Raw genomic sequence first — 13583 nt, forward strand, 5'->3', positions numbered from 1 at the left:
TCACAGAAATAAGATTTATAAAACTCATTCTGTGGAAGACTGAAAATTTATACACAGTCAAGACTTCCTGAAAAGTCAGGAAACATTTCTTACCTGCTGTTCCTTGTTTAGTGCCAAACAGGCACAGGAGACAGAAAACTGTACAATAAAGACAAGCAAAAGAATAATCATATACTGAAAGTGGTAGTTAAGGGTATACTCTCAAATTAATTTGCTCATATAACACACATACCCAAGAATATTACTTACTTAATTGGATAACAACAAGTGGATATGGAAAAGATAACAATCTACTCAGCAATCAACCACCACTTATTACCTGTTTCTGGCTAATCATATACATACCTTGGATTTCTGGGTTACATGTTCTTTGCCTGGCAAAAAGACATGAGCAGGGAGGTAATAAAAGAAGAACAAGTCAGCAGGAAATCACTTTTTCCTGATTTTCTTATACCCAGAACTACCTACTTGTCATACATTCTTGAGTTTTAACTCATATCCTTCAATCCCCCAAAAACTTGATCATCAACAGGAACTGGATTTAAGAGGACATCTGGAAGCAGTGATTTCTGAACTGTACAATTCAGAGTTTGAGATGTCCTGCAACTGCACAGTTCTTTATTAGAATTTTTGTTGTATCGTATAAAAAGACCAGAAATTTTCTTTAAAATGCAATTCACTCCTCCTGTTTGCCCTGATTGTTATCCAATATATGGACAATAATATGACTTAAAGCTAACAAAACTAGTTTAAAATCATGTTCCATATGTGGTCTGTTCAGGAAACTGTTCTTTTTAACTTCTGGAAACATACAACTTGGTTTGAACTCTGTGTTTGCAGAGCTGAAAGCACAGACAGAATAATGTGCTCTGCAGGATAAATCTACCTYAGGCAGCACCTCTCTGGCACATACCTTTGGTGTTACCTCCTGCCCATACACATTAGAAAAAGAACTGAACTCAACTGAAAGATAGAAGAACCAAACACAGCAGCAGCTCCTGTTCCAAAAGGATTTCAGAGGCCTGAGGAAGAATACGATGAAACACTCCGCTGCACAGAAGCCCCACAGTTGTTGTTGCTTCTGCACTTTTGTAGGTAAGTCTTAAGACCTAAAATTAAYGTCTCCAGCAACAAAACAGTTATAAGGCAGTTCACTGCAAATGGYCACATTACAGCAAGTGATTTTCTAAATCTCTTTTGTGCATCTTTCCTAACTTACTTCCAGCTAGGTAAAGTAGTAAGGATTTCATAGTTTTGCACTCCAAATCATACAGGCATTACTGTCTCTGAATACAGGCCAACAACTTCCTCATGGTACCCCAAATGAGGGGGAAAACTGTCAGTCCATTTCATATATTAACATTATTAGCTATAAATACATGAACTGGTGTGATGTGTTCACTGGAGAAACTGTTTCCCTATATACCTTGCATTCAGCATCTGCTATGCATTCTTTAGATAGGAAAATTTAGGGATCAGGTGAAGTATGTGACAGCATTTGCAAAAAATGTTTCTCTTGTCTCCTTCAAAGATAGTCTTGTTTTTGAGAGAGAAACCTACAGCTAAATCCCTTAACCTTGGGGACTCATGTTGTTAATTTAAGATACTTTACCCAAATGAGGTAATAAACACTTCTCTGGGTACTCCATATTTTTTTCTCTCCCTTGAGGGGGTCTTGTGACTAGTTAGAAAGGGTCTTTGAACTACTATTAGAAAAAATAAGCGAGTTGCCTCGCAACACAGCCTCATACACTTTGAGTATTGCATCTAAAAACAGTACAAAAGAGACAACAAATCATAGTAWAGATATTACAGATTAAGTTTTGAAAGTCAGGCACTGGATTTGTACCTTTGCTGTTCTTTCCTGAGGTAGATATTTATMTCATGCAGTTAAGTTATTTGTAGAATCACCTTGTCACACTACTTATTAGTAAGACTGTAACCAGAAAAATAAGAATTTCATCTCATGAATCTATTCTTTCACCAAAGCAGAGCAATTTTGTTATGCAAGGCAGCACCACAGACTGCTTATTCAGTGTCAGTGAGCATAAAGCAGTGGCAAAGCACACTGAGAARGTCTGTGCTCATTTTTAATCTGGGATCACAGATGAGCGGTAGGTATGAAAAGAAAGTGCTKATTGACAACATGCACTGGTAGTGATGCATTTCTCTGCCAGCTATCACCAGTTCACTGCCTGGAAGTATCATCATCTTCCATTGTTAAACATTAACAGCTTGTAAATGTCTAGTTTATAARATGTAATAGGATCAAGCATGCAGTAAGAAGCATCTATGACTTAGGGATCCGCCAGAAACAGCTCTGAGCAAAATTAACATCTTATAAATTTTAATAGGAGAAGGGGTCAGTAGTTGTGTCTTCAGAGTGAAAACAAGAGAGATGAAAGGAATTTGGAATTCAGTAAACTGGAAAGGGGGTTTAGGCTGCACTTGATCAAAATAGACYGAACTTCTGTTCTGTTTCTGAAGCACCTATCACAACAGTTTCAGTCCACAGAGTAAGTTATTTAGGTGGCTTGAAAGAAATTGTAATTCAAGTAACACATCAAAAGGATACAAAGAACAGCAGTACTTGGTGATGTTTCACCGCACCAATCAGTCCAACCAAGGCAATTAGGAAGAGAAAAATTCCTACTGCAATTGCTACTCCAACGACTCTGAAACTAGAGATGAGGCCAAAGCCAATTCCCCATGCTGCAATTCCAATCAGCAGCAGGCTTACCAGCTGGAGGGAAGAAAACACAAAAAGTTAGTTTGCTCACTAAAAAAATAGGATCAACTTGCATACAGCTTTGTGTTAAAGCCATTGTTAGAAAAATACAATACTTCTTTCCAGTTAAAAGAGGAGACCCACCCACAAACCAATTCTCTTCTTCRTCCTAGAGAAGACTCTAGTTCCAAGTATTTAAAGGCCCACTGTTAACGTGGGGCTGTTCTAACTTAAACTATCTTCAACCCAAGCCATATTCAATTCAGCGTCTCCAGTGAGGCCCAGAAATACAAATGTGGATTGTAACTGAATTGACAGATAAGCTAAAAATAATTTTAATTTAATATTTTAATATTAATATTTTTATTAATATTTAATAATTTTAATAAAAACAACAGAAGAATGAAAATTCCAAATGCATTCTTAAATACCAACAGTATATTTAAAGAAAATAGGATATATAGCTCCACATCTCTGAAGAGGTAAAGAAAATGGTCTTTCCCAAAACTTATTCTAATAACAAATCACAAATACAAATCAGTTAATGAACTGGAGAAGCTTCTATGTAATTGATGATACAAAATGATTAATAAGCTCACACAAAAGCACTTCTTAGATCACTATCTCAGGAAAATAGCTCTTCTATGAAGTCAACACTATTTCAATACTCAAAACACTTGTGTATTTCCTTCCTTAAAGGATGGTATTCAGGGAAGGTAAGCAGAAACTGACCCAGTTAGTTTACTGGAATTTATTGTTTATGTGGGCAGGAAGCTCCTGCCTTTCCTGTTTCCACACCAAAGACAAAGAAAACCATCATGGAAAGCTGCAGTGAAATCTGTAATGAGACATAACAGGAGGGAAGCAGCACACAAAACCAAACAAGATCTCCTAGAGAGAAGGAAGATGCATAAAACACTCACTTGAGAGAGAGGGAGGAAAAAAGCAACAAAGTTTGACCTATATATAACATACCACCAAGTGCATACTCTGTTAATTATCATTAATTCATCGGGAAGTTTTAACTTCCCCAAAACTTGACCTTGCCAAAAGACATTCAAAAAAAWTTTTTTTTAATAGTGACACAAAAGTGTTTGGCCTAGTCCAAATACTTAGCTTTAATCAATAACAAATACAGACTGAGCGCTTAAATCTGTTCACCAGTTTCCATCCAAACAAGATAAATCTCACAAATAAGCAGTAAGAGAGGACACTTCCAGCTCACTCTTTATTTCAGTACATTTGCCATAGAAGAGGGAGTTTTTGTTGTTTTTAAATACTAAATATGTCTGTACATCTTTTTCATCTAAATGATTTTTTAGAAGCCTGACCCCCTTAACCTTGTTTTTAAATACGGAAATCTAGAATGACATCAAGAAAGCCACTGAAACAAGCAGTGATGCTCATCAAGATCATGTAATAAAATGGGTGTTTTTCTCCTGTGTTTACATAAGAACATACCTTGAAAAAAGCTTATAAAATCCAGTAATCCAAAGAAGAAATTCTTAGAGAGTCTGCAAGGAGAAAAGGAGGATGCTTGCCCCACCTACACCTCTCAGCATGTGAACAGACAGCAGAACAATAAAAAAWTTGAAGGAATTATTCAATATTGGAGGAGTTCTAAGATTAAATCACCTTAGYATTTGTTCCTCTAAAACATAAATCCTCAAATCACCAAGTTTTGTTAAAACCAAAACACCTGCCCAAGCTGTCATTAATCTRAGGGGGAGGGAGACAGCAAAAACCCCTGGCTCTGCCATTTGCAGATTTTTTTGAGTGTAAACTGCATGAGGCTATAAACCTCTCAATGTTAAGTTAAAAATTAGCCCTGCTAATCAGACAGTTAAGTGCAAGGTCTACCTGTTCTGATCTATGTCTATTCATTTTACTTCATTGTCTCAAACCAATGAGATTTATTTTACCATTTAAGTGTCAGAAGAGAATAACAACAACAACAAACCCCACAGCCCACTTTCCAGTGAGACACTGCAGCCTAATGCCCCATATCTGCATCAGTTTCAGAGCACTGAACTCACACAGGTACTACACAGCTCTTGAAAATGTTCACGTATTAATTATAATGAAATCACAAACGTTAAGTCATATATCAATTTAAAAAAAAAAAAAAAAAAAAAACAGAACAAACCTTGCCCCTAATCACTGTCATCAATGCTTCTTTCTCCAGGCTTAGCTATGACTGTAGGTATTTATTTTCACCGACTGGCTTCCAGGATGCCAAAATTTATGTTTGTTCAAATCTTTGCTCATTAATTTCACTCAGTTGCTTTAGGCTTCTTATGAGATGTTTTACTGTTCAGAACTGATCAGAAACAAACCAGGAAACCTAAGGAAAATCTACCTAARACATTCTTTTAAAAGAAAAGAATAGCTTAGATTCCTTTTTCAGTACTTTGTAGTTACAGAGCCAACAGTGTTTTTATTTTCAGGCTTGTCCTCCACAATACTGTTTTCTGTTCTTTTAGATTAGAAAGTTATCCAATGTCTAATTCCTTAAAATGTCTGGAGGTTCAGTATAATCACAGGTCAGTGTTACCAGGCTCTGGTTGGCACAGTGTGTAGAAATGCTTTGTCTGATTTGCCAGATTCCCAATTTGGATCAAAGTAACTAATTGGCTCTTTAGAGGAAAAAAAACCCATCTGTTTTAAAGCTGAAATGGCAAGAGTGGTTTATAARCTATTCTGGAAATAGACGTAGGATTAATCTATCTCCTCCGCATGTTGAAGAWAAGCTGAATTCATTGTTACAACTTCATTTTCAATTTTAGATTGGCAATCATAATCATTTCCTGTTGGTTACCTCTGAGTTACCTCTTATTACYAAGTTAACAGGTGCTTACATAGGAAACTTCTCAGATGAGCAATGCAATAGCTCTCCTGCTGTCAGATCCAGGCTGTAGAACTAATTAACAGCTCAAACATAGACCCTGAAGAAATGGACTCCCTGTCTTGGCAGCTACACAGATGTCAGTTCTTTTGCCTCATCCCTACCCCCTGGAAATAACTGGCTCCCCCCCCTTCCCTCGTATTGTTCAKTCTGTTAAGTAATAAGACTAGATATGTAGTTTTAGAGTGCCATAATGTGAACAACTAACAAAGTCACCGCTACTGTAAACATGAAAAAAAATAATTTAAGCTGTTTTGGGAGGAGTTTTTATAACTCTGTAAAACAATGCAAGGCTCGTAGCCTTAATAACTGTTTAGCCACTAGAAATTACAAGCAAACAATGCTTATTTAGGTTTTGAAACCAAAGGATTTAGATGCAATACTTCAAAAGTGGAATTACTAAGACTTTGAAGTAAAGCATGCTTGAAAGAAAACCAATTAGTGACACTAACYACCTTTAAATGAGCAATAGGTACATTCTAAAGGCACAAGTTTCTTTTACTAATAAAAAAGCCACGTATTTCTATTTCTGAAAAAGGTTTCTCTACAGAACTTCTATATAACATGTTTTGTTTTACTGAAACCACATTTCACAGCACAGAACTCCTATCCTTGGAACAYTGAATTACAAAGGGAAACTCCATTTTACCTACAGATTCACTRCATAAAGCCTTGGTTACTAGTGTTCCCTATAGTTTTCCGATAGTCTAGCAGAAATAGATCAAATCACAGTCCAGTTYTCAGTATTAAGACTGACTCTGTTTCTTATAGCATTCTCATTAGTAAGATAAAAAAGCATGAATTAGAGAAATGGACCGTAGACTGAAAACTAGCTGAACTATTGGACTCAAAGGGTGGTAATCAATGCCTCAACATCCAATTGGTAGCCAGTAAGCAGTACCGCTAAGGTTGATCCTGGGGCCAATAATACACAGTAACTTCATCAGCAACCTGGGTGATTAGACAGAATGCATCTCCAGAAAATTTGTGGATRACACTAAACAGAAATAAAAATAAAGGAGTGGCCAACTCTTCAAAAGAGTGATCAGATAAAGCTGAAGGGTCGTTACAAAAACGACAGAAGAAACTCTTCTTTGTATTGACCGACAACAAAACAAGGGGCAACAGCAACATGTAGCAGCTTAGAAAATTCAGACTGGACATTAGAAAAAAACATCTTCAAGGTAGATCAGCACCAAAAGAGGTGGGCCCGGGGATGTGATGGCAGCTCCGTTCTCAGAAGCTTTGAAGATTTGAGCAGAGAAAGCCATAGCCAGTGGYAATCTAGCGTTGGCCATAATCCTGCTCCACACAGGAGGCTGAACCAGGTAAGCCCCAGAAACCTCTTCCAACCAACATTCCTGCAACTTCAACACCTCACACATCATGCCCAGCTTCTCCCCCAATGATATCTTTGCTRTTCTCTGCACCAAAAAAAATCAAAGATTTTAACAGAAAGATCTGGGCCACATTTACACTGATCAACAATGCTTCCGCATTATGCAGCTCATGAAACAGCCAGGTCTCAAACTGCATGTCAACAGAACACTTAACTAGAAAAGGTTCTCAATAAAAGAGTAATGAACAATTCTTCACAAGCACTTACACAGCTTCAGAATGCAAGTCTTATTCCCAAAAGTGATTTAAAAGACCTAATTCATTTAAGACTTACTTACAAAGAAGATAACAGACAATCGAGTAGAAAAAAAACTTATCATGATCTCAAAACAGAGCATGTTGCCTCACAGAAAGGTGCTACAAGCATATACTGTCCACGAACAAAAAGAGTAACACAGAGTTGGGGGGAAGGAGAATGAGGGGACRCACATAATATCTTATGTTCTAAATCTAACACTCATTCAATATAGTCTACCTTCTCTACCAACACAAACTCTATGAATCTTATTTAAACAAAGAAGCACAATCTTAACATAATTCAATACATGTACTCATCAATTTGAAATTAAGTAAATGCTTTACTGGACCAAACCTATAGAATCAGACTCCACTTTAAGTGATTTCAATTATATTAAATATATACGCTTGAACTTCAGAGATATATTAAAAAAAATACACAAAGAAAAAAAACAATTTATACACAGAAGATCACAAGTTTGCTTGTCCTGTTCTCCAGTTAACTTAGTTATCATGATTAAAGCTTTAGCATTAGTCCTTCCTTTACTGATACATAAATCTCTATTTTTAACCCATCTAAAAGCTAAAACAAAACAAAAACAAAAAATCCATCCCAACATCCTCTTCTTTTGTTAAATTTTTTATTCTCCAGTATAAAAAAACTCTCTCTTTTTTAATCTCCCCTCCTGCTGTATTGGACAAATGCATTGATCCTTTCATTTACTCCTTGTGTTATTTCTCCATAAACTTCTACCACATGTTAAAAAGAACCACCAAGATACAGAAGAATGATTTCACTAAACACTATTGAGAACAATTCAATCTCCAAAACCAGTTTTCCTCATTTCCTTAATAGCATGGCATAAGCAAGTCTCTTTTGACTAACTAGCAATTCTTCAGAATTTCCCTCAGTTTGGGCTGCTTCCTAAGTAGAAAGACATACATGAAGTTAGTTCTCAGTAGTTTCTTACAGTCTCAGACCAAAAAGGAGTTAGTAAAAACTGCATTTCAGCACTTAAATTTCAAGAAGTATGTTCTCACCATTCCTGGGTAAAGAGATTAAATAGCATTTACATTGGTATCAGCAAATGAAAAYATTTACAGAGGAGTTGTCATCCTGGATACGGAACAGGAACTAAGAGCACACAGATTACACAAATGATTAAATACATCCTCCTTAACCAGTCCTTCTATACGGAAGTCCATAATTTATTTAAGGGGGCTTTAAAATTTAAACCTCAAATGGTATATACTTCAAAGTTAAAAATTTCTACTGCTCTCTCAACTCAGCCAATCATTTCTTGGCAGATTTAGAAAATCTAGAAGACAGTTCTTCTGGTCCTTTGTGTATCATCTAAAAACAATCACATCAATACCTCAAGTAGCATACAGCTAAGCACCTTTACTGAACTAAAGCTAGCTAAATTGATTTCTATCACAGTTGTAAGCAACACAACCTGCGTGCAACTTTGTTTCCTTACAGTACTCCTTCAGCTTTACTGAAAGTTAACTGAAAGAACTATAATGAAAGCTCTGGATAACTCCAAAGAATTTGTAACAGAGAACATAACCTTCCACCTTTAAGTGGCTTATTTAAATGAGAAATTATCAGAAGTCTAGTTACTGAATAGCCTTGAACACATGATGTGGAACAAAAGATTTACATGCAAGGCAACATTCCTGTCTCTTATCACAAAAGCCAAATCTCCTTTTGATTTGATGGTCTCTAGTTCAGAGTTCATGTTACTGGCCAATAATTAGGATTAAATTGTTTTTGATGAAATAACAAACTTGAACATTAAAATGGCAGASAGATTTGTACTTATATTCACATTTCCTGGTCTTTGAAAATGCAAGCTTTCTGCTATGCAACAGGACTGCTCTAGTTTGTTGTTGCTGTGTGGGTTGGGTTTTTCTTGTTTGTTAGAAGTTGTGTAATATTTTCAGGAAGGCCAATGATATCACAGACCCTTCCTCTACACACTTTCTCCTCAACATGAAAGCACCAGTAAAAAAAAACCCAATGATTTAAGCTACAAGGCTCCTAAATGGTAATCTAAGGGCTCTTCTAAATTATGCTGTCTTTAAATGTCTACCTGCACTGCTACAGTGTCTGAAGCTGAGCAAAATCCATCAGTCTCCAAAAATTCTCCTTGTGTACTCTATCATTCCCCAGTTCTAAATATGGTCTCTATTCATAGCTGTGACCAAACACTCTACACAATRTAAGTAAAAACTACACAAAATTCACTTAGATTCACCTACAGAACCACATGTCTACAATCAGGCCCTGCTACAATTCTGTGTACAAACTGACATACAATATAGCTGAATGTACTTCTAAACACTGACAGAAAGTCTTGAAATACACTTATATTTTTTGCTGCACCCACTGTTCTGTATTCTCAAGGGTAAACATAGAAACTTTCCAAAGAAAACCCAGGCTGGATTGACACAACCAACATTAAGCTTTCTTGTCATGTACTTAAGAGTTTCCATACCACTGTTTTATTTACATACCAAGATGAGACAACACAGACATGCTGCCACTTTCAAAATGACCTTGGGAAGGCAGAAACGGCTCTAAAACAACCTACCACATCTGTTAAGCACCCAAGTAGGAAGAGGAGCTTGTACTGCCCAACCACATTCCTAAACGCTGCCTAAAGACCATCAGACACAGCAAACAGCAGATTATTTATGGGTTGCTTCTTACAGAAGAAAATAAGCTCATACAAGCCAAAATGGAACTGAATTTAAGAGATCAGAGACTGGACTACTACTATGAAACAAAATACCACASCTTCCTTCACCTTGTGGCAGGAACTCTGTCTGCCAGTACCTTGCTCCATGTGACCACTACAGCAGTCAGGAATTATTGGAAAACATGGACAACAGCTACATTGCCTTTCACCTAGGAAAACTCAGATGTTTACACTATCTCTCAGGTAAAGTTTCCCTTATGGAGACTGGCAGAAGAGAGATGGAGTTAGCAGATTAGCATGGAAGACGGGGAGTACCCACCAAAGACAGGTTAGCATGTTGTAGAGACACAAGCATTATTAAAAACTGTACTACGACAAACAGTTGCGGTCCAAACCTGGTAAGTTTTGTCCTCATGTTTGCATATTTATAAAATGCAGGAAAAGTAATTTTGATAAAGAAGGCAGATAACATCAATGTGCTAATTATACTATCAATAATTACTTCACTCAGGAGCAACATGCAGCAATAGAAAAACAAGAGCATGAACTGCAATGCTTTTAACAGTGATGCAAAGAACAGCACACAGTACTCTGGAAACAAGTTCAAAACAAAGTACTATAAARAGTAAATTATTTTAATATGGACTTTTCTAGTGTTTAAAGTTCATTCTTGTGTGTTGAACTCTGTGCTATTAAAGAAATACACATATTTAATGGAAATACTGATACAAAGATACTATATCCTTTAATTTAAAAAAGGCACCCTAGGTGTGAGAAAAATCTGAAAGTCTACTCATCAAAACAAAGTCAAGACACTTATATAAACAGTTATTCCTGCAGCTACAAACATTAACTGTTTAAGCGGATGCTCAAGTGATAAAAACARCATATATCATAAAAAAAATTTAAAGGAGACTAGTAGTCAGTTAATATATACAGTCAGTCTTGGMAGCTCAGCTACCTTTTCAGTCTTTCATCACTAAGTAGGACTTAGGAATTTCCTTTTCCTTTCTGAAAATCTGATCAAAGAAAGGTATTAGCTGCTCACACTAACTGATTACTCAGGACTTCCTTGAGAGTAACACTGTCCACCTACAAAAAATCATTATATGTTTCATGTGAGCAAATACTGGTGGAGCAGGTACCTATGGTGTGAATGCCTGGAAGATCAGAAAACTCAAGTTAGATTCACATCCTTGAATTAAACTAAATTTTGGGAACATCATTTTATTCAGTTTGTCTGGGTTTGCTATTCAAGGGGAAGAAAGGTAAATATGAATGAATAAATACAAATTTGTGCCAATACAAGAATTTTTATACTAGTTTTGAGTATGCAGACAGGTAGCTCTTCCATGTAAGACTTTAATTCAGCAATACACTTCCCTTTACAGATACTGTCAATGAATAGTCTCAATTATTTTTCTCCACTGTTCCTAAACCCATAATGAAAAAGACTCTGCACAGGTGCCAGAATTATTCATATAAAATAAATTTAAATGTGGAATCAAGGCCTAAGAACATTAACATAGTCCAGAAAAGAACCAGAAGTCATCAGCAAAGTACCATGTGAAAAGAACATAATTAGGTTATTGCGTTTCAAGTTTTTCTGTTTTAAACCAGCAACCGATTTATTACTGTCAGGACAGTTTGGACTCTTGCCCAAAAGATTCCAAGAGACTTGTCAGGACTCTTGCTTGGTGTATTACTTATAAATTAAAACAAGACAGCATCAAAAACCAGGCTCAAATACTCTGCTGTTTTGAAAATTAAGATATTCTATATCTTAAGATACAGAAAAAGAGAACACAAATTGTATATTGAGGGTTATAACTTTCATGGTTATTTCATTCCCAGCACATGATACAAAAAGACACTTCAACACTAGTRTAAAATGTTCAAGGAAATTAACCTAGTTAACCTTATTTCCCTTCCTTCTCCCAGCAATTATTACTGCAATGTTTTTAAAAGATTGATAACGAAGTTTGTTCTGGTAGTCTTCCGTATTCTTTTTTCCAGCTTGGAAAAAAAAAATAAATCCCTAAAACCATCATGCTGTTCCAACCCAAGTCCTGTAGTGTCGTCTTTTTAACTAAGGAGCAGCGGAGCCCACATATTTTGCAAGATTAGCTCCTCCAAGTTAACTAACACCCTAAATATTATTTCTGCAACTCAGAAATTAAAAGCACTGGTCTCATAACTTTGCCTGTCATTAACAGGCAACAAAAGCAATGGCAGATATTCCAGTTACTACAGTATGAGAAGTTATTCCCTCTTTTCAGCAAAAGCATACGTCCTGCATAAGTCAAACAGAAGAATACTAAGTGCTACCTACAAAGTCAATTTTACCTACAGAGGCATCAAAGTAAGATTAAGGTCACAGATATATAGTAYGGATATTAGAAGTAGGACCCTTGCTGAGGTCAAATATGTTCACAAGACCTACCAGCTCCTTTAGATTTGGTCAGTATTTCACTGCAGGAGTAAGAGGTGGTATCCTAAGAAAAAGCACCTGTTTTCCACATGATTTTTTTTCATACATCACACTAGAAAGATCCAAATTTATCTCTCTCCTGTTGCACAGATGATTTAAAYGGGGTGGGGGGAAAGGCCTTGCATTAGATTTGGGGGGATGCAAACTACATCTCAGGGGATGCAAACAAGAGTCACTTCATATTCAAAATACTGTAATAACACACAATTCCAGCTTCAGCATAGGCTCATCCATTTAAGCTCCATCATGGTGATTACTATCAGGTCTCTAATAACTGCTAATTATTAGAACTGTTTGTTCTAATGAACAGCAGTAGACCTGTTTGTTCTCATGTCTTACTTTCAGTAACAGATTAGGCAATATTCTCTCAAAAGCTCTGCTATAGCTGAGTGCAAGCATTAGCTCACCTCAAACTCAGTTGGCTGTAGGTCATCCTTTTATACAGTTGTCCAACAAGTGTTTGTGGACATTAACTACTGGAGGACATACTACCTCTCCAGAAGTAGTGAGAGAGGAAGCCATTACATGTACCTGCATTTCTTTCTACATCTGTGACATTTTAAAATGGAAAAAAAGAGAGAGAGAGAGAGAGAGAGAGAGAGAGAACACTACAGGTTTTGTTTTTTTCTGTTGAAAATTAGTTTTCAGCCTTACCTGAAGGAAGGAATAATGGCAGATAATTGCCTTAAAATTTAAGCTCTTCAGCAAGTCAGTTATTACAGTTTAACATCTTTCCCTTTTTACCCCTCAAGCTCCCACCAGCCAAAGGTGCTTCACTCTGCAACTTCTTGAGTTCCTCCAAGGAGGAGAAGCGAAGTTCACCTGYGAAGCAGCTCGGAGCCTCGCCGACCCACATCGCTAAGGCAGGCGGGCATTTCCCCCCACCCCCCTCCCTCCCCAAGGCTGAGGTGCTTCCTGAATGAGCCTAACCACCCTGCACAGATTTTTGTGTCTTCCCTCAAAATACACCAATATGGCACTTCTTAACTCAGAGAGCGAAAAAGCACTTGTTTCAAAACCAGCCTAAGCGCTCGGGCAGAGGGACACCGCCAGCGCGACGCTGCCCTCCTCGAGGATCTTTCCAGATAACGCGGGCAGCGGCGGCCCCGGCCCCCGCAG

The 13583-nt window shown here is 37.0% G+C and overlaps 1 protein-coding gene across 1 annotated transcript in view; it reads right to left on the reverse strand.

Annotated features, from left to right (window-relative positions):
* Nucleotides 1–13583, reverse strand: part of TSPAN13 (tetraspanin 13) — a 17719-nt gene that overhangs the window by 3682 nt on the left and 454 nt on the right. Inside the window, exons 2-3 of the mRNA XM_085316307.1 lie at nucleotides 2576–2743; nucleotides 94–174 (exon numbers count right to left, since the gene is read on the reverse strand). Coding sequence (XP_085172433.1) covers nucleotides 94–174; nucleotides 2576–2743 — 249 coding nt within the window. The remainder of the gene's footprint in view (nucleotides 1–93; nucleotides 175–2575; nucleotides 2744–13583) is intronic.

The sequence above is a fragment of the Rhea americana genome, unplaced genomic scaffold (assembly GCF_003343005.1).
Source record: "Rhea americana isolate MKP2758 unplaced genomic scaffold, rheAme1 scaffold_112, whole genome shotgun sequence".
Taxonomy (NCBI): domain Eukaryota; kingdom Metazoa; phylum Chordata; class Aves; order Rheiformes; family Rheidae; genus Rhea; species Rhea americana.